General features: G+C 43.6%; 1 protein-coding gene across 3 annotated transcripts in view; it reads right to left on the bottom strand.

Annotated features, from left to right (window-relative positions):
* Window positions 1–22,070, bottom strand: part of LOC115096382 (maternal embryonic leucine zipper kinase-like) — a 47,198-nt gene that overhangs the window by 11,767 nt on the left and 13,361 nt on the right. For all 3 annotated transcript variants that reach the window (XM_029610903.1, XM_029610900.1, XM_029610901.1), the window contains 2 exons: window positions 9,772–9,879; window positions 7,997–8,082 (listed from right to left, as the gene is read on the bottom strand). In XM_029610903.1, the coding sequence (XP_029466763.1) occupies window positions 7,997–8,082; window positions 9,772–9,835 (150 nt within the window). In that variant the 5' untranslated portion in view covers window positions 9,836–9,879. The remainder of the gene's footprint in view (window positions 1–7,996; window positions 8,083–9,771; window positions 9,880–22,070) is intronic.

The following is a 22,070-nucleotide window of genomic DNA, read 5'->3' as shown; positions in this document are numbered from 1 at the left end:
AGTATGGCATGTTCTTATGTTCATTCTTCAAGGCCGCTCCTCCCTCTATGGGAATAGTAGTCCGCTTAGATACGGCACATACCAGAGCACCCACTTTGAGAGAGCGTTTGCATTTTCCCAGTCTGATCCAAGGGGTACAGGTCTTCCAATATCTGACCCCCTGCAGAAAATGCCTCTTGGGCATCCCATTCCAGATCAATCAAGTCCTGAATAGCATCCCTCACAGGGAAAACACAAGAGGCTTTACATAAGGAAATCAAAATGGGATTCTTCCTCAGTTCTGACACAGCATTCGAACTGGGCTAGGAGAATGGCCGCAACAAACAAATCAAAGAATGCAGCCACCAAAGACTACTCCTGACTTTTTGTGCTGCTTCATCCAGACCAGGTCCACTGCTATCTTGTGGACTCTTCTGCATTTGCTGAGACAAATGCAACCCCGCTCTAGCCACAGTACAGCTACATGTAGCCACCTGAACAAACAAACAGGCCTTTGAGGCCTCTAGTATAAATACCAGCTCTATCTTCCTATCTTGAGCATCTTTGAACGTCACACCTTTGATGGGACTAGTGGTCCTTTTCATGACCAATAAAACCAGCACATCCATGTTAGGAAAAATTAACCTTTATTCTTCTTGAGAGATAAAAAGATATAGCTTCATCAGAACAACCCTTTTTAAAATTGGTGTCAGGAGAATCCTATTGTAAATCAAGTAAATCTTTAACCAACATGTACAAAGGAAAAGCTTTAGCAGGCTTACAAATACTAGTCATAATAGGATCCTTTACAAACCCAGAATCTTCCCCCAGCTTTTCTTCAGCATTAAGCAGACTTAAGGAATGGGAAATTAAGGAGGACCACTCTTCCTTGTGAAACAGCCTGACTAGAGAAGAGCTGTCTTCCATCTCAGGGGGATATTCTCCTAATTCTCCATTGCTGCTAATATCCCTCAACCTTCTCAGAGTACCATCAGATTTCACAGACCTTTCCTCTCCCTTCTCAATCTCGTGGCCTGAAATTCCAGGATCTCTTTCCTGGGGAACAAACCACCGGAGAAAGAACAGAAGCAGCACCCTGACCCTTACCAAATGCTTGTCGAAGACATCTCAAAAATTCTGTAGAATTTGAGGACCAAGCTAAAAGGAGGCTGATCTCTGAAGAGGGAGCTTTAACTAGCTTCAGCTGTTATTGCAGCCCTAGAAGAAATACTTCACAGTTCCTGCATCTCGGGATCCAGGTGAGCAGGACAAGCTCAAGTTCATGTCACTCACCCAAAACAGCCACCATTCCCACCACAGCAGACAAAATGCCAGGGCAAACCAGCTGCACTACTGGCTCTGCAGATGCAGTCCCTCACCCACCCTCAGCATGCCTTCCTGCAGCCCGGTTTCCTTTTTCTCCACATACTTGTGGCAATAGGATCCTCCTCCTCCCTCCTCTATCTGCAAGAGTCACATTGCAAAGCAGTCTTTCTGCACTCCAAGGAAGCCAGCCTTGCTCCCTTCGCTGCACTGCCTGCTGAGACCAATACCCAGACTGTGAAAATGTTAGAAAGTTTCACTCACTTTGACCCCAATGCAGGTACTGCTGACTCAAAGCTTATCCAAAAAGAAAAAAAAAAAAAAGGCAGGCAAAGAGGGAAATCAAGAAGAAAAAAATGCAGATACAAATTATCCTCTTTCCCCAGCCCCCTCCCCACAGGAGGTCCTGGAGAAACAGAAATGAAGTGGGAGGAAGGGGGACAGAAGGGCAAAATCTAAAGCACAAATCCTTAGAAGCCCCCTAGGCTCAACTGGGGAGGAAGCACATGGCTTTCACCACAGGAGCAGCCCTTCAATATAAATCCTTTACATTCAGCCTACCATGCGATAAGCTGGCCTACCATCTGCTGCAGACAGAATACTGACAATTAATAAACTATTCCTGAAGGAAGTATAGGGTGGGAAGCTCTCCGAGACCTCATATGTTACATGCCCATGTCTAGGCTTAATGAGAGCTTATAGTGGCGCAAGCTTCTCTTAATGTTATAATCATAGGTCTCAATGGGCTAAGTTTTGTGGGACGCTATGGAACAAAGCTGTCCCAATGCACTTAAAGTCTCAAACTGTGCTATAAAGTTGTACTTAGCTTGCAACTTTAATATCCGGCATGAAGTTATAAAAGAGCTGGTAATGAAGATGGTAAGGTGGTAAAACGCCGACTTTGTTCCGACACGGCGTGTTTCGGAGGGAACCTCCTTCCTCAGGGGGTCGGGTGCCACTAATACCTGCTTTTGTCTCTTGCTGAGGATGCTTGGCTTTACTGCGGGTAAAATAAGCACAAGAGAAAATAAGTGCATGCCAGGTCCCACCACTAAGATGAGATGGCAGTATAAGTTGGAGGAACACTCACTGTGTGCTATGCGTCGACTTAAATTGCTGCACAGGACGGCGTCTCTGTAGAACTCTACAAGTAAAACGACGTATAATAGAGAACCCCACTTTAAGCTTTATAACTGATAACGTGCATACCTTGTATCCATGTATACTACCTTGTCGAGGTGCTGAAGTCAATCGCTATGCCGTGAATGAACTATCGGCAGCGCGACATCTGAAAACGCTGACCTTTAGTAGGAGAAAAAGGCGCCGAAATTTGTGGGTGTATCCTAATATGGGCACCTACGTCATTGAGGGGGCCATTTTGGGACGGAAAACTGTCCTTATTAGGACAATGACGTCGGTGGTACACTCATTTAGACAGTTTTTAGCTCCTGCCCATACAGTCTGTGTACCCCTTGCATCCGCTCACTGATCTCTTCTCTCACACAAGCAGTGGTTAGTGACGTCATTATCTTTTTCAGGACAGTTTGAGATTTTCTGTCCCTGTTTCAACATTTCCAAAATGGCCCCCTGAAACGTCATTTCCCTTATATGGATAGCCCACATAAAGATTCTGTCAAGGGCTCTTACAAGCCGAAGCTTTTTCAAAATGGCCGCTGATGTCGTCACTTTCCTTTTATGGACAGTGCAGACCGCGGTAGGGGTAAGCCCAAGCCATAGTAGTTCCAAATTGGCCGCCGCCGACGTCATTGTCCTAATAAGGACAGTTTTCCGTCCCAAAATGGCCCCCTCAATGACGTAGGTGCCCATATTAGGATACACCCACAAATTTCGGCGCCTTTTTCTCCTACTAAAGGTCAGCGTTTTCAGATGTCGCGCTGCCGATAGTTCATTCACGGCATAGCGATTGACTTCAGCACCTCGACAAGGTAGTATACATGGATACAAGGTATGCACGTTATCAGTTATAAAGCTTAAAGTGGGGTTCTCTATTATACGTCGTTTTACTTGTAGAGTTCTACAGAGACGCCGTCCTGTGCAGCAATTTAAGTCAACGCATAGCACACAGTGAGTGTTCCTCCAACTTATACTGCCATCTCATCTTAGTGGTGGGACCTGGCATGCACTTATTTTCTCTTGTGCTTATTTTACCCACAGTAAAGCCAAGCTTCCTCGGCAAGAGACAAAAGCAGGTATTAGTGGCACCCGACCCCCTGAGGAAGGAGGTTCCCTCCGAAACACGCCGTGTCGGAACAAAGTCGGCGTTTTACCACCTTACCATCTTCATTACCAGCTCTTTCATAACTTCATGCCGGATATTAAAGTTGCAAGCTAAGTACAACTTTATAGCACAGTTTGAGACTTTAAGTGCATCGGGGCAGCTTTGTTCCACAAAACTTAGCCCATTGAGACCTATGATTATAACATTAAGAGAAGCTTGCGCCACTATAAGCTCTCATTAAGCCTAGACATGGGCATGTAACATATGAGGTCTCAGTGAGCTTCCCACCCTATACTTACTTCAGGAATAGTTTATTAATTGTCTATATTTGTTGTTTCCTGGCATCAGTGGATTCTTCTACTATTGCAGACAGAATACTGGCAGGCTGAAGGCAACATGGGAGCCTATGTAGAGTGAAGTCAGCAAGCCTGTTAATCTTATTTTCCAAATGCTGGTGGGGGAGGCATAACTCATGCATCTGGATTGATCTGGCTAGCTGAAGAGGAAGGCCACAGCATTCAGCACTTTTTCAAAGTGAGAGAAAGGGGACACAACAGGGGGAGATGTTCGGGCTGGTTTTTTTTTGGTTTTTGTTTTTTTTTTATAAAGTCTGACAGGCAAGGGTAGTGGGAGGTGTTCAAGAGGGGAAGAAAATGTTAATGTACAGGTGTTATTTGCCTTCAAGGTACTCAGGAAGCAGTACCTGGAGGAGATGTTAGATACCTGCTCTTATATTGAATAAAAAAAAAAAAAATGAAATATATGTATACCCTAGAAGAGGTGCAAAGGAGATATGGTACAGAATTTCAGATACCTGAAAGGTTTTAGTGATGCATTAACTTCAAACCTTTTCCATTAGAAAGGAAGCCTTAGAACTAGGGGTCACGAACAAACTTCAGGGGGACAACTCAGAACCAATATCAAGAAATATTTCTTCATAGAGAAGATGGTAAATGCCTGGAATGTCTTCCAGAGGAGGTGAAGACAAAAACAATCAAAAAATTCAAAGGGGCATGGGATAAACACTGTGGATCCCTGAAGCCTAGAGGACAGAAATGAAGGAAAGTGCATGGGGGTAACCTGCTCAGGGCAATAGTTACTACCCTCAACCAATAAACCTCAACTTTTAAAGGCAACTGCATCATTCTCGGCTTTGACAGCAGAGGGGGAAAAAAAAAGGGAATTGGATTCAAACGACAACTAACTCAGGCCCTGACTTATGGTCTGGGGGCACTAATATGCAGACATAAGGGAAACAGCACAGGACTTCTACAGCCAAGTGCAAAAGCAAAGCAAGTCAGCATTGCTGGAATTTTCAGGAAGGCTCCTTACCCAGTAAAAATGCTGCTAGCAGTAATTTTTGGGGGTTTTATCAGTTGCTTGGTTTTTGATTGTAAATATTACTAAACTTATAAGTATTGGGGGTATCTACACAAGAGAAACCGCAGGGTGACCTACACAGCGTGGTAGATATTACCATAAGAAACTTGCTGAGCATTCTGGATGGACCATTTGATCCTTTTCTGCCATCATTACTATGTTATGCTAGGATTGTTATCTGCAGTTTGTTTTTTGGTAGTTGTGTGTTGCTGGAGTTGCAATAGCCAAGGTACAGTTGTGCTCAAAAGTTTACATACTCCTGGCAGAATTTGTAAGCTGAATAGCATTTAAAAAAAAAAAACAAAAAAAAAAAAACATAAGTGATCAGACAAAAAAAACTGTATGTGAAAACTGCTTGCATAACCTTTGAGGTCACCTGGTTGTAAGGGCATAGTTTCTAGGGATGTGAATCGTTTTCCATATCGTCTTAACGATAGAAATAGTGTGGCAGGGCAAGAAAATCGTCTTAGGCACGATTTTTTAGTTAAAAAATCGTTAAAAATCGTTTTTTCCGATTAGTGCGCACTAACTGGGAGTTAGTGCGCACTAACTGGGAGTTAGTGCGCACTAACTGGGAGTTAGTGCGCACTAACTGGGAGTTAGTGCGCACTAACTGGGAGTTAGTGCGCACTAACTGGGAGTTAGTGCGCACTAACTGGGAGTTAGTGCGCACTAACTGGGAGTTAGTGCGCACTAACTGGGAGTTAGTGCGCACTAACTGAAAATGATACAATTTGACACTTTTCAGGTCAGTTAAGGTCAGTTTAGGAATGAATATGTATTCCTATTGGCTGCCCTCTTATTTATTCATGTTACCAAGTTTCCTACTGACAGTATATGGGGGATGGGAAATGGAAACAGTTGGTAGCTTGACAAAACAAGTAATGTGATCAGTCAATGTGACTAGAACTTGTGCCCTAACCCTGATACCAGGGGTATTGTGATCTTCCTGCACACAGTGCCCTATCCCTATTAATACCAGGAGTGTTGTGATCTTCCTGCACACAGTGCCCTATCCCTAATACCAGGGGTGTTGTGATCTTCCTGCACACAGTGCCCTATCCCTAATACCAGGGGTGTTGTGATCTTCCTGCACACAGTGCCCTATTCCTGATACTGGGGGTGTTGTGATCTTCCTGCATGCAGTGCCCTATCCCTATTAATACCAGGAGTGTTGTGATCTTCCTGCACACAGTGCCCTATTCCTGATACCAGGGGTGTTGTGATCTTCCTGCATGCAGTGCCCTATCCCTATTAATACCAGGAGTGTTGTGATCTTCCTGCACACAGTGCCCTATTCCTGATACCGGGGGTGTTGTGATCTTCTTGCACACATCCCGGTATCAGGGATAGGGCACTGCATGCAGGAAGATCACAACACTCCTGGTATTAATAGGGATAGGGCACTGCATGCAGGAAGATCACAACACCCCTGGTATCAGGGATAGAGCACTGTGTGCAGGAAGATCACAATACCCCGGAGGAGTGAGGGTCAGGCAGCTCCCCCCTGTCTGTGAAGCCAGCCTCTCACTAGTAATGCAGGGAGGGAGCTGTCTCAGACTGGTATCAGGGTTAGGGCACTGTGTGCAGGAAGATCACAACACTCCTGGTATTAATAGGGATAGGGCACTGTAAGAGATGACTGTAGTAGATTGAATAAAGATCTGATGTTTCTGCTCTCCTCACACCAAACAAAAACACACAAGCAGAGAAGCCCTTCTTACAAAGCTGAGCTAGTGAGTTAAGTAGGAGGAAAAGTAAACATACTGGTGCCAGTGTGGCTACTTAAAAAATACACTTACCAACAATCAATTACATATATTTGAACTGTGTACAGTTCCAGCCAGGACCACCTTTCTAAAATGCACAGTGATTGGCAAATTCAACATGCACTAGCATTTCAGGTGCCTGCTAACAAAAATAATAAACAAACAAGTTCTAGTCACGTGAGTGCTGATCATTACATTACTTTTTTTGTCAAGCTTCCAACTGTTTCCATTTCACATCCCCCCAACCATATTGGTAACATCAATAGATAAGAGCACAGCCAGCCAATAGGAATACATACATACATATTCATTCCTAAGTGACCTTTACTGACCTGGGAAGTGTGAACACTTTGTTTCATTTTCTGTTGGTGTTCGTTAGTTTCCAGTTCCATTTCCCATCCCCCCAACCATCACCTCAGTGGTAACCTTGGTAACATCAATAGATAAGAGGGCAGCCAGCCAATAGGAACACATATTCATTCCTAACTGACCTTCAGTGACCTGGAAAGTGTTTATTTGTATCATTTTCAGTTAGTGCGCACTAACGGGGAGTTAGTGCGCACTAACGGGGAGTTAGTGCGCACTAACGGGGAGTTAGTGCGCACTAACGGGGAGTTAGTGCGCACTAACGGGGAGTTAGTGCGCACTAACGGGGAGTTAGTGCGCACTAACGGGGAGTTAGTGCGCACTAACGGGGAGTTAGTGCGCACTAACGGGGAGTTAGTGCGCACTAACGGGGAGTTAGTGCGCACTAACACGATTTAACGATTTTTAACGATAAATCGTTAGAATTTCTATTGTATCGTGTTCTATAACGATTTAAGACGATATAAACATTATCGGACGATAATTTTAATCGTTGAAAAACGATTCACATCCCTAATAGTTTCACTATTAAGCACCACCAGAATGCTTTCTCAGTCACTGGTACTATTTGGTTTTCCACAGTCGGCGTAGTCTAGTATGATTCCACAGCTCTTTACCACAAATTGTGGATATAAGGCAACCATGTTCCCTTTTATTTTCCCAACATGTAGATTAAGTTTACACAGCACCTAAAGGATTTGCACAATGTATGCCTCATTTGGACTGAATGAACTTTGCTCTGTTAACTCTTAACTCATGTTTTTCATTTCTCCATTTCGTCTTCTCCCCTTTATATATCAATACTCCCTTTTACCTCTGCCCCTCCACCCCCCTTCAATGTTTCTTTGCAGCATCATTTAGCTGTTCCTCCAAACTGCCTTCACTGCTAGTTATGGCTCCCCTCCTCTAGAACCGCTTCCTCTCATCCCCAAGTACTTACCCCAAGAGAAGTTTTGTCCATGATTTTGACTGCGACCTTTTCCCCTGTTAGAATATGGCGGGCAAGTTTGACTTTTGCAAAGCCACCTGCATTTACCAAACAGAATGCTTTAGAAGCAAAAAGTAATTTCATTTTTTGTTAAACAAAAAGAATGCAACAAAGAATGCAGACGGCCTTCTTAACCAAACCAGTGCACAGTATAAAATGTTTGTAAATGCATTGCCAAAGTGTATATCAAGGACCTTTAATATTTAGATCCAATCATTGATATACCCTATACTTTTTGTAAACCCCAATTTAGCTGTAACAGTTTGAAACCTCTGCTGGAAAAGTGAGATAAAAACTATGATGAGCATGTGCTCCCTATTCCAAACAGTCACGCAGCAAAAACAAAAAATTTATATAAGATGCAGGTTAACTGAGCATGTCAAAAGTAAAGTACCAGATAATGGAGCTTTCAGTGTATTTGTGCCCATGAAAGTAGAAGCATAGGTCAAAGAACCTCTCCAAGGGTAGAACAGCACAATGAAGATTTGTTCTATGAGCAACAGCACCTTTGTTACAGGAGCTAAACAAACATAAGTAGCTGTAATTTTAAATACTTGCTGCCAAGATCTCAGATTGTCTAGAAGATAGTGTAGTGTAAACAGCCTCTGCATTTGAAGCCAATATGAATTCATGTGTTTCAATGGATTTACGCACTGGTTTGTTTTTAACTTTTCATAAAGGGAAATTCAGCAATTCTCAGTATTTTCAATTCTAGTTGCTCATATTAATAAAATCCTGTTATACAGTTTGGTATTACAAAACAGGGTTAAATTATCAAATTTTCCCTATTATAGCCATTAAATATACACACAAAGAAACTAATATTCAATATTATTGTCACACATTTATTATAACAAAACCCATATCTATCAAACTCCTATCTAGACAATTAAAATCTACCTCTCAACCAGTTTGTATGTTTGATTATAGATGACTGGTATTGATGATCAATTGAAGAAATGAAGGAGCTTTTGAAAATGGTTGAAAGTCACCAGTATGAGTAAAGAGGACATATGCATATTGAATGATTATATTGGTGTTTATGAAGTTTATTCTTATATGGTAAGTGGATAGATTTATTTTTGGTGATATTAGGGAATAATTTTTGGGTTATGGAGTAATTAGATGTATTGTTGTTCTAGGATGAGAGTGGAAGAATCCTTATTCAGAAATAGTGTTGGTTAGTCCCTGAGGAAGCCCTTATGAGAGAGGGTGCAACAGAGATAATCTTTGGACTAAAGGGAGAACGTGAAGACATCATGAAATGATACAGTTTTGAGAAAATGAAATTAAGAAATAAAGTGGAATATAAAATAAGAAACTAATTATGTGGGATATAAAGAAAAACATAAGTGCAATATTATTATTAAATGGTGCTATACATGTTAATGGGGTATAGTAGAGAGATTTTAATTGTCTCGACAGGAGTTTGATATATGGGTTTTGTTATAATAAATGTGTGAAAATATTGAATATTAGAGTTATACAGTTTGGGGCATACTCAGTCACTCCCATGTTTAAACTTGTGAACTTAACATAAAAAAAGGTTATAAGGAGCTCTTAGGCCCCCTCAGCATGGGGGCACAGCTTGAGAATTTGACATAAGCAATGCAGTTATTTTTTGGGGCAAAGTACCTTTTTAAAAATGTATTTTGTAAGTGAACCACCACTCTTCCCTTTAGGTTGGTAAATATTAAGACTAATCCAAATTCAACTCTTGCACATACCTGCCCCAATAGTCTCATACAGGTCATAGTACTTGAGAAGTTCTTCATAGTCATCCACAGCCATCTTGATTCAAATAAGATTGAGGAGGGAATGTGCGAGCAGAAAACCTAGAGATGAGATCGAGTCATGGTCCCATAAGCATCTGAACAATCTTTACATTTTTCTCGGTTTCAACATTCTTACCGGAATCTATAAATTCATCTGGTTGCATTTCACTTTGCCAGAATGGTTACCTTTGTTTACTGTGGATGTGTTGAGCATCGTCTTTACTTACATTTTTTTGTTTTGTTTTGGGTGTGTTTTTTTTCCACCTAGCTATTTCATTCACAACTATTGAAACTGCAAAAGTATCTTAAAACTACATCTTTACCACCATATCATTTCTACTCTAAATAAAAGTACCTTTACACTCCAGGAACAAAATAGTTAAAACAGCTAAAAATAAGATGCCTCAACACTCAAACTAACATTGCTTATAACCTTCAAAACACAGCTTCTGTCCAATGTCACCAGGTTCTGCAACACATGCAAATTTTGTTGCTTTAAGTATTTTACTTTCACTTTATGATGGAAAAGGAAAACGTCAGCTAAGAATGCTTTTGCCTGGTAACTTATTCCTTTGGTCTTTCAGCTCAGTCTGGAGCCAGCATGCCATGAGCCTTCTTCCTTCATAGCTAGCCACATTAACAGGCCTCTAGCAGAGTCAGATTTCAAGTACCAGCAGAACCCAGTGTGTGTTCTTGAGCCATAGCAGGAGACTTCCTCCCTCGGGCTATAAGTATGGCTTGGGTAGCATATCCAGCAAGCTCCCACGGACCCTCACATTACAATAACCAAATCTAGGAATGAAACTATTATTCCTAGCAATGCATGGCACTTCTGCTGGATTAACATTACAATTTGTACCTAGTTGCCTGATCTGTAAGTAAGATGGTCTAAAGGTCCTTTACTAATGATGCAGATACATCCACTATGCTTAGGGACCTGTGTCTTTGGTTTTTAATTTTTCCTGGAAATTTCAATGCGATTTTAAAAAATTTAGCCATTTTTCCATCAACTTTTATCACATTAAAATCCCCAGAAACAAGAAAATAAAAAACTGAAAAAAAAAAAATCTAACTATGCTGTGAGAACAGAGCTATGAGGTCAGAGACAGCGTTTGTAGTGTTCTGATACTCCCTGTAGGGAGATGTCTAAGGTTTGGTGTAAAGAATAAAATTAAACATGCAGGACGTTTCTGGGTTCTCATTTCTGAAGCAATTCATAGAAAAATATGACAGAACATACCATATATCTAATCTACCCATCCACAACTATTCAGCTTTACAACCCCTATCACGCCCTTAGAGATCCTCTGGTTCATCCCATGCTTTCTTGAATTCAGATACCATCTTCGTCTCTACCATCTCACAGGGAGGCTGTTCCATGCCGGTGCTTCCCTCTCTGTAAAGAAATATTTCCTAAGATTACCAAGTCTACCCCCTTTCACCTTCAACCCATGACTCCTGCAGATAGAAACCTTGCAAGTATTTAAATGCCTATTTCCCCAAGGACATACATATTTAAATCTCTACCCATATGCTTTAGAACAAAGACCACTGACTTTTTTTTTAATTTGTATTCAACAAGATGCATACACAATTTAATACACATTTGTTACCAAGACTCCAAACATAATGATATCACAGCAGATCTATACCAATAAACCCAAATATATAAGAACATGTACACCTTGCCATTTCCCCTCCCCCCCCCCCCATTTTATTCTCCCTTTCACCTCTGATTAACCCCATTCCCAATCCCCTTCCTTCTCCCTTTTATCACACTCATACCCTCACTCATATCCTCCTACATCCCCAGTCCATGAAAGGCAACAACCCCATACAGATCACCAATATAGCCCTGCAGGCAGCTGACAAAAAAAAAACAACACATAGTTTCCATGCTCCCACATAACTTACTTTACGTCTAGCATCTAAATCACTCTAGCAACATATAAAATCGGACATTCTATTTAACCATGAACTCAACATGGGTGGTGCCTCTTCCGACCATTTTATTCACAGACTTGCATGCTACTACCAAAGCAAGAGAGAAAAGGGGCCACTCCCTTATTCAACCCCTGAACAGACAACAAGTCTCCTAATAAATAGAATTGCCCCTTGAGGAAGCACCACCCTCATACATACCCATGTGTCAAAGCCTAATCCAAAAGGGGATCACTTTATAGCACTTCAAAAATCTATGAAGCATAGTACCATTTTCCAGTCTACACTCGATACCCAACGGCGTGTGTGACCTTCATGTGATAGTGTCAAAGATCATCCCAATAAGCATGGCTTAACTTTAAACCATATTTCTCGCTAGGACATATCAATAAGAACTTTGTGCATAGACAGGCAACATTCTGACACCACTTCTGGGGAATTTAGTTCCTTAGTCCAATATCTTCTGATGACTGCAAGGCCCTCCAGGGACAAATGTTTACATATTTCATGCCATTAGAAGATAGAAGTTTTGGACTCTCCCCCACTGTCTGTACTGTGTTCACAAACGCACATTCCCTCAAGATCCAAATTGCTCCACTTGAGACACTCCACATAATGGTGAGCGTGTATAAAAATAAATACAGCTTTCAAAGAAGTGCCTCAATAAACCATGTTGAATTTGCAAATTCTGAAAGGATCACCACCACCAAATCAAAGTCATAGAGATAAGCAACTGATCATAGTCCAGCATTTGACCATTCTTGAAAAAAAGGTGTTCTTTTAGTTCATAACCAGTAACAGCAGCTACTGCTGCCCTTTTTGGGCATGTTAAGTATGACTTTTCTTGCCACCTCCATATTAAGAGCACAGACCAAAATAAAACATTGTTCCTTGCAACCTCAAGACTGCTTTCTTGTGTGTGAAGAAAGGTGACCACAGGCAAAGAATGGCTGCTACCATGTCCCTTTAACAGTACTTGAAAATACCTGTGAGTGCCATACCACAAGAAAAACACAGCCGACATGCATTATAATATTTTAGGCTGGGTAAACCAAGCTCACCACCCTCATTATGGATCAGCTTCAATATCCCACTTGGCAAATCTCCCTCTCCAAACAAAAATTTAAGGAATGCAGATTTAAGGGAGGAAAGACTTGTTCTGGATAACCAACATGGCAACATACGCAATGTATATAGTATATAGTAGAAAGGATCATTTTCAATAATGTCCATCTTCCTATAAACAAAACAGGCAGATCCTTCCAAATATCCAGCTAGATCTTCATTGTTTATTACATATTAGTGATGGGTCTCTGGATATCCACACCACCTATCCTCTGCCCATTTAAAAGGAAAATCACCCTGCCAATGACATGGGAGATCAAGGTCTAATGCTAGCGATTCCAACTTATTGCAATTTATTTTTACCCCTGCAAAAGGATGAAATTTCAAGAAAAGAGCAATATGGCTCACTAACAAAAAGATGTCAGAGTGAAATCTTAACGGCACCCAAAACAGGGACCCAAAGAAGTGAAAAAACTGTGTCCACGCTGGGTTCTGACCATCTGAATGAAAGATTGCCATATATTTATTTTTCAACTTTTGCCAGTTTCACCACTTTTGGAGCTTTCCAGAGAAAAACATCTTCAAGATAGTTGCTGTTCCTGCCTGCAAGCTGTGAACATTGCATGCTTGCTCCCAAGGACTTGCAATATGTTGCTTTGTCAGCACACGTAGTGGGATAGCAATAATGCTGCAGTTGGGACAAGATATCCAAAGCATGCAGGGAGTGCCATTTTGGGCTAAGGGTAACAGGTGTGTCTTCTGAACTGCTACCACAAAAGAAATACAATGAGCTGAATAGCTGGGTGAAGCTATTAGAGAAGGTGAACCTATTACATGGGTAAAATGCAGATGCTGCCACCTGCAGGAGCCAAGGCAAGTGGTAGTGTGTGCCACTTGTAAAGGTGATCAGCACATGCCTGACACCACAACCCAAACCAATACCCCCCTTCAGCATTTGAAACCCTGTGAGAACTGCAAGAAATCTTGTCACGATATATTGGTGCAGTGCCAGATACCAGGAAGTCAGAGGATCCCAATCATAGGAAACTGAAAAGAAAGCAGGGGAAGTCACCCACCTCTTGGGACACATGTGAGTAGTGGGGCTCTGCTTATCGATCCGTTTGAACTCCCTGTGCTTCGGTCACCTCAGAGGCCCTCTGTGAGACCTGATCCAAGTAGCGTTTCTCCGATGAGGTTGGTAGAGTTTTGCAGCCCAGAGGTGGTGGAGGGAATGTGAGGTGTGGAGGTTGGTAAGTTACCCCCGTTGCCGAGCAGTCATGAATCCTGGGAGGAGCTCAAAAAGGAGGTGGCTGTTGTAAACAGTCCCCTTACCCCAGCATCCGAGCTTATGAGATAATGATGGAGAGGCCATGTGAAGCCTGCCTCAAGCAAGTAGAAGCCTGGGAGGTGAGGAGTGGTCAACCATGCGTTGCTACCTTGGTGGCCAGCAGCATCATGTGGTCTTGGGAAGGGATGTGAAGTCCAGACTTCCACAACTGTTAGCCATGCAGGATTACATAGATCCTGTAGTGGGCACATAGGCAGAAACCACTTTAGTAGCTGGTGCATCGCCAATCTAGTCGATTTTAAGTCCAGAACCAGATAGGAATTCGATGGAGAACAAGTTGGCTGGTATACTAACTTTCCTCAGGTGGATTTATCCAAGATTCTTATCTGCCCAGAGCTGCTTACCATGGATGTCCATTGGGTGCCCCAAGTTACTCAACTGGTCTAGAGAGGAACGATGGGTACAGGAGTATGGTTTGAATACTGGTGTAGACTCAGAACCAATGTCAGGAAGTATTTCTTCACAGAGAGGGTGGTGGATGCCTGGAACGCCCTTCCAGAGGAAGTGGTGAAGACTAAAACTGTGAAGGATTTCAAAGGGGTGTGGGATAAACACTGTGGATCCATAAAGTCTAGAGGATGTGAATGAAGAGGAGAAGAGGCTCAGGGGTGGCTGCTTGCGGAAATGATGGCTAATACCTGGAGATTAATAGGGATGTGAATCATTTTTTGACGATTTAAAACAAGTCAGATATATTTTAAATCGTCAAAAACAGTTAGAGCCGTGATACAACATTTCCCCGATTTATCGTCAAAAAATCGTAAATCCGGGAGGGGGGGAGGGCGGGAAAACCGGCACACCAGAACAACCCTAAAACCCACCCCAACCCTTTAAAACAAATCCCCCACCCTCCCGAACACCCCCAAAATGTTTTAAATTACCTGGGGTCCAGTGGGAGGGGTCCCGGCCCGATCTCCCGCTCTCGGGCCACGGCTGCGTTAATAGAAATGGCGCCGGTGGCCCTTTGCCCTTACCATATGACAGGGCAAAGGTAGCGCCGGCACCATTTTGGTTCCTGTCACCCGACGTCACGAGTGCAGGAGATCGCTCCCGGACCCCCGCTGGACCCCCAGGGACTTTGGCCAGCTTGGGGGGGGCCTCCTGACCCCCACAAGACTTGCCAAAAGTCCAGCGGGGGTCCGGGAGCGACCTCCTGCACTCGCGCCATACGTCATAGTCATAGTGAGGGCAAAAGTAGCGCCGGCGCCATTTTGAATATTGGCAATACGGCGCGAGTGCAGGAGGTCGCTCCCGGACCCCCGCTGGACTTTTGGCAAGTCTTGTGGGGGTCAGGAGGCCCCCCCCCCCCCCCCAAGCTGGCCAAAATTCCCTGGGGGTCCAGCGGGGGTCCGGGAGCGATCTCCTGCACTCCTGAGACGATAGATCACACGATTCACATCCCTAGAGATTAATATCCTTATTCAATAAACATACACACGGTTAATGCGACGCCAACATTGCTGTAAGCGTCAACAGCAAGAGGAAATGTGGAAAAAAGGATTTGCATCCTCAAAAAAGCAGGGGAGTAGCTTGCTTGTTACGGCGGTTCCTACCCCAAACCAATTAAGCCTGATACTTCACTTTCAATGCATATCCAGCATAGCTCTCTGCTTCAATGGCAGGGAGAATGGAGAATGAAGAAAAGAAAACCACCAACAAGGAATGAAATACATACTCTTGGTAAACAAGCAAGCATGGGTGTACCTTGCTTATTACGGCGGTTACTACCCCGAATCAATTAAGCCTGATACTTCACTTGGAATACAGATCCAGTGCAGTTCACTGCTTCAACGGCAGGTGGGAATGAAGTAAAGAGGATTTATATTCAGACAACCAACAAGGACTGAATTGCACAGGCAGGGTAAACAAGCGTGGGAGTAGCTTGCTTATTACAGTGGTTACTACCCCAAACCAATTAGCTAGATACTTCACTTAGATGCAGCTCCAGCACTGCTCTCTACATCAATGGTAGGGGTGGAAGGGAATTGGAACCAAAAAGTACCAATAAGGGCCCTGACTTCAGCGGTCAGAGTAACAGATAAGTATGAAAACAATTAGGTCTGAAAGCTTGCTGGGCAGACTGGATGGGCCATTTGGTCTTCTTCTGCCGTCATTTCTATCCATATGTGCCATTGACTTGTGTGTGGTTGAGCTGGAGCACAATGATTGGATTGCTGATGAAATATACAAGAGGATCAAATGTGAACCCCATTACTGATGGTTGGAACAGACCCATCCCATAGTCCAGATCAGTGTCCAACACCAACAATGGAAAGTGGGCCACTGCATAAAGAAGCATGCAGTGGAGATCACTGATGTAGATGGGTAATGTCACAGGTTGTGTTCAGGATCTTACCTGGAGGCATCACAGTACAGGTGCCTGACCTGGTATGGTGCAGCCCTTAGCCTGGGGCTACTTCAGTGTCTTAATACATGAACATATTTTGTTTACAGTTCCTGTTCTCTGCAAGTTTACTGATACAGTTATAGTGGTCAACGACAAGAGTGATAATTATGGTTATGTTCTTTTTTGTCTTCGTTCTCAGTTATTTTAAGGCATGAAAATTCCCACAACCTGTTACAAGTTAGCCTTTTATTATAATATTTGCACTGGGGAAATTATTCTCTGAAGATGGCCACCAGCTCAGGAACCAGAAGCCGAAAGATTGTTTTGGAGATTATCTGAAAAATGAAATGTTTGTGTTCCATAGAAAAATAGTTTACTAAAAAGGTTCCAAAAATCTGCTCTGTTTTGTCTCTTGCTTTATTCTTTTCTGTATTAAAATGTGTTTGCAAGAAGACTGTCTAACTTGTTTTCTTTTAGGTGAGGGAAGGCGTGGTGATTCTTCCCAGGGAATCACTTTGTTCTACAATAGAAGAGTAGTAGCTCTCCACCGGGAGCCGTAACATCTCATTCTCTCTGCTGGAGAGTATAACCTTTAGGTATTCTATAATGCTAACCCTTTTCTTCTTCCAAGGGTATAGTAAACCTGCTTCATCTTATATGTTTCCTGTCAATTCCCCAAGGATTGACGAATGCTGACCCTTGTTCCAGTAGTGATCAAGGGATTTTTCTATGGTCACCTGTTGAGTTCAGTAGAATCAATGGATAAATGTTTTGATTGACGACTGCTGAAAGTAAACATCTGTATTGCACCAGGTAGTTATAGTGATCATATCACTGTAGGTAGAGGTTAAGTACTCAGTCATTATGTTTCAATGTATTTCATATGATTTGGGATACCTCAAAATCTTTAAGGATGATTTCTTGAATCTCTACATTGGGATTCCTCTCAAAATACTAATGAAAATGGTGTATTGTGAAGTGGCTACTTTCCTCACCAAGGAGAAAAAGTCTATGAACAGTGTGTGGATCTTGTTCTGTGCTAACTGATTTATTTGCAGGTGAAATGGCGGAGATCACAGGATTGGAGAGGCTCAAAATGCAATTTCATGAGCCGCCCCAAAACCAAGTTGAGGTCCCAGGAAGGGGCCGGAGGGCGCAGTGGAGGTTTAAGGTGGAGCAAGCCCTTCAAAAAGCGTGTTATGAGGGGTTGTACTGAATAGGTACATCTCAGACATCTTTATGGAAGGTGGCTACCGCACTGACATGTACCCTGATAGAAGTTTGGAGACCTGACTGACAGGTGCCAGAGATAGTCCAAAAACTTCGGTGTGGAACAAGTGAAGGGATCGATGGACATGGAAGTACACCATATCGCAAACCTGTTCCATTTGTAACAATAAGACTGCCCTTGTGGAAGGCTTCTGTGAAGCTACTAGGACACGGGAAACCGGCTCTGAAAGGTTAAGAGGTTGAAGGATTAACCTTTCAACATCCAGGCAGTCAGGGAGAGGGCCTGGAGGTTGGGGTGATGAAGGCAGCCGTTGTTTTGAGTGATCACAAGCGGGTCCCTTCCCCACAGGAATGTGCCTGTGTACTGATAGGTTGTGGAAAATTGGAAACCAGACCTGGCGTGGCCAATGAGGGTTATGAGAATTGTTAGTCCCTTGTCCCTTTGCAACTTCACTAGTCTTTGAAATGAAAGTGGAGGGTACTCATAAAGGAGACCACTGGCCCACGAGAGGGAGAAAGCATCTCTTGGCTGAAGGTTTTGGCTGTGAGTGAGAGCGCAGAAGTCCCTACTTTATGGTTGTGAATTGACACAGAGGTCTATGTGAGGGTAACCCCAACATTGAAATATTGAGTCCGCTACAGTGGGATTGAGGGACCACTCGTGCGGTTGAAAAGTGCGACTCAGCTTGTCTGCCAACACATTGTCCACTCCCGGCAAGTAGGTGGCCCTGAGGTACATCGAGTAGGAAAGGGCTTCCGCCCATATCTGTGCAGCTTCCTGACACAGGAGGTAGGAGCCCATTCTACCTTGCTTGTAGATGTACCACATGGCCACCTGGTTGGAAAGATTTATTTATTTATTTATAGTTTTTATATACCGACATTTGTTTAGTAACCTCACATCAGCTCACAAATAACAAACATTGCAGCTGTGCGAACTATAACAAAAATATGCAATAGTGTTTTACAATAAACTTAATCGGGGGGAGGGGGGGAGGAGGGGTAATAGTGGAAACAATGGAAGGGAAAAAATCAAATAGTGGTACATAGCAAATTCTCGCTGAACTTATGTCTAAACAAACAGAATGAGTTTTATAAAACACAATTGGAAAAGAGAGAAGCTGGGCCTGAGAGAAAGAAATAGGATAGAAGTCTTATGACCAATTGAAATACAATAGATATGAGTAGTTGCTAATAAGACAATAGGTGTGGTGAGAGAGAACCGGGATGTACACTTAAGTTAGTGGGCAAGGCTGTGGAGTAAGAGAGAAAGGAGAGCGTAAAGTTAAGTATAAGCCTGTAGGAAAAGCCATGTTTTCAGTTTTTGCTTAAATTTTATTGGGCATGTTTCTTGCCGTAGCTCCAAAAAGTCCTGAGAGCATATCTGATTGCACGAAGCTCCAGGAAATTGATTTGGTGTTTGGCTTCCTCTGGAGACCAAATGCCCTGAGTTTGCAGATTTGCAACATGTGCACCCCAGCCAAGGTTGGAGGCATCTGTTGTCAAGGTTATTTGAGGGTCTGGAGCCTGAAATGGAAGGCCTTGAAGCAGATTGGATTGTTTATCTACCAGGCCAGCGATAAGCGGAGCTGGCTGGTGATGTGGACATTGGCTGAGAAGACAATCATCTGTGATTTTAGAGTCCACTGCATTACTCTCATGGCAAGGCAGGACATATGACCCAGTAAGACTAGAAAATGACGTACAGTTTAGTGTTGTCGAGACTGCAGTCGATGGGCCAGAGAAGCGAGAGTGAAAGCTCGATCCTGAGGTAGGAAGGCTTTCGCTTTTAGAGCGTCCCAAGTCAGTTCCTATGAATGATAGGGTTCGAGAGGGAACTAGCCTGGATTTTGGATAGTTTGAGAAACCCTAGTGCGATCAGGGTATGGCACATGAGACAGACATCAGTGCAGCTTGCTGAGTAGGAGCCCTGATCAACCAATCGTCGAGATAGTGTCCAGTCTACCCCCGACTCCTGAGAAAGGCAGCTACCACTATGAAGCACTTGAAGACTCGTGGGGCAGATGCTAGGCTGAATGGTAACACTCAATATTGGAAATGTTTTGGGCCTACTAGGAACCTGCGATGTGACAGAGTAATTGAAATGTGTGTAGACGTCTTGAGGTCTAGAGAGCAGAGCCAGTCTTCCCTTTGGAGAAGGGGAAGAAAAGAACCCAAGGTCACCATCTTGAACTTTTCTCTTTTAGCTATTTGTTTAAGGTATGAAGATCCAGTATTGGGCAAACACCACCTGATTTTTTTGGTATCAGGAAATACTGGGAATAGAACCCCTGCCCCTGTTGGGAGAGGAGCACTGGCTCTATTGCTTGGGACTGGAGGAGGGGGGAGACCTCCTGCTCCAGGAGTGATGAGTGGTTGGATGCTCCCCACGTCAGCAGAGGTGGGGAATCCGGTGGAACAGAGAGAAAGTTGAGGTGGTAACTTTGGGCTATTACAGCGAGTACCCACTGATCTGTGGTGACTGTATGCCATGATGTGGAGAAGTGGCACAACAGGCCTCAGACGGGAAAGGCCAGAAGTGGAGGCTGGGACCTGTTCTCTAGGAACGAGTCAGAAGCCAGACACTGGCTGTGACTTCTGTACTCTAGGTTGCCTGGATTGGCCTTTTTGGTAAGGCTTAGAAGGCCAACCCCTGGACGGCGGGGGGAATAGTATCTCCTTTGCTGGTAATCTTGTCTCTTGGAGTCTCTCCTAAAAAGATCTTTTGGAAGAGGAAGAGATCAGAAGGCAGTAAGGAGAGCTGGCACAGAGTCTCTTGGTGGTCCTTGAGCTGCTTCACTGCTTCTTGAATCTTTTCTCCAAAAAGATTATCCCTAGAACAGGGCAAGTCAGTTCACTTGTCCTGTACTTCTGGCCTGAGGTCTGAAGACTTTAGCCAGGCCCATCTCCTCACACTAGTTCCTGCTGCAGAAACTCTGGAGGCGGTATCGAAGATGAAGTATGATCTGCATATGACATGTCTGCCAGCGTGTAGGCCTAGGGCATGAAGCTTGTCCTGGAATTGTAGAGGTAGGGCTTCAGCAAATTCCTGAATCTTCGTGAACAGAGCCCTGTTGTTTGGGACATGTACAATTGATAGGAAGCAATGCGAGAGATCAGCATTGAGCCATGGAATACATGTCTTCCAAATGCATCCAGGAATTTTTGTTCCTTTCCTGGAGGAATGAAGAATGAGGTTTGGATCGTTGTGCCCTCTTCTGGGCTGACTCCACAACCACTGAGTAATGATCTAATTGAGTTCTCTGGAAGCCAGGGGCTGACTGAACTAAGTAGGTGGCATCTGCCTTACAACTGACAGGTGCCACAGAGCCAGGGTGCTCCCAATTTCTCTTTAAAAAGTCCAGAAGGATTTCATGAATAGGAATAGACAATTTCCTTTGGAGCATCAAGAAACTGGAGAAGCTCCAGCACCTGATGCCTAGAGTCCTCTTCAGTCTGAAGCTGGAATGGAACCTTTCAAACATTTCCCTTACAAAGTTGATAAAGAACAAGTCCTCTGGAGGAGGACTCTTCCTTTCATCAGGAGGAGAGGGCTGTGAAGGAAGATCAATATCCTGGGACAAATCATCGGACCAAGGATCGTAAGGCTCATCACCAACTCCCATATGTTCATCAGAAGGGAGTAACTGTGTTGAACCGAAGGCCCAGGCGTCAATGCCTTCAATTCCGCCTCCGAGGCCATCGATGGGGACACCAATGGGATCAGTGACATTGATGGCAGCACTCCCGAGGGCGGAATGGAGATCGGTGTTTCTTCTTCTTCCGATGACAAGGGTATCTGTGAAGAAGGAATTGACCATCAGTTCCCTTGGATCCACCAGTGGAAGGGCACAGATTAATGCATCCATTCTTGCCAATAGCAGTGCAAGCGCCTTCGGTATTGGATTGGTGGCCGGCTCGGGAACCGGCACCAATGGAGGTTTGAACCCCTGGAGTGCTTTACCGATGGCCTCTTGGATCATCCGATCCAATTCCTCACAGAAACCTGGGGCATGGATAACTGGTTCCGGAGTAGGAGGCAGTACTGGCGCAGCCGGAGGGTCTACCGGTGAAAGTGGAGTTGCGGCTCCCGGCACCTGACCAGGAATCAGCCCCATTGGTGGGCCATTGGTTACAGAAAGCACACACCATTAATGACAAAGTTTTTTATGGTAAGGCAATGCCAAAATCCTGAAGGTGATACACAATGTCTGTTGACCCAATGGGAACAACAATATATCTATGACTGGCAAACCCTGGTGCCACAGGGTTTGAATGCAGAAATAGAATGGATAGCTTTTTAAAGAGTAAACATTTCAG

The sequence above is a fragment of the Rhinatrema bivittatum genome, chromosome 8 (assembly GCF_901001135.1).
Source record: "Rhinatrema bivittatum chromosome 8, aRhiBiv1.1, whole genome shotgun sequence".
NCBI classification, from domain to species: Eukaryota; Metazoa; Chordata; class Amphibia; order Gymnophiona; family Rhinatrematidae; genus Rhinatrema; species Rhinatrema bivittatum.
This window is presented reverse-complemented; position numbering and strand designations above follow the sequence as displayed.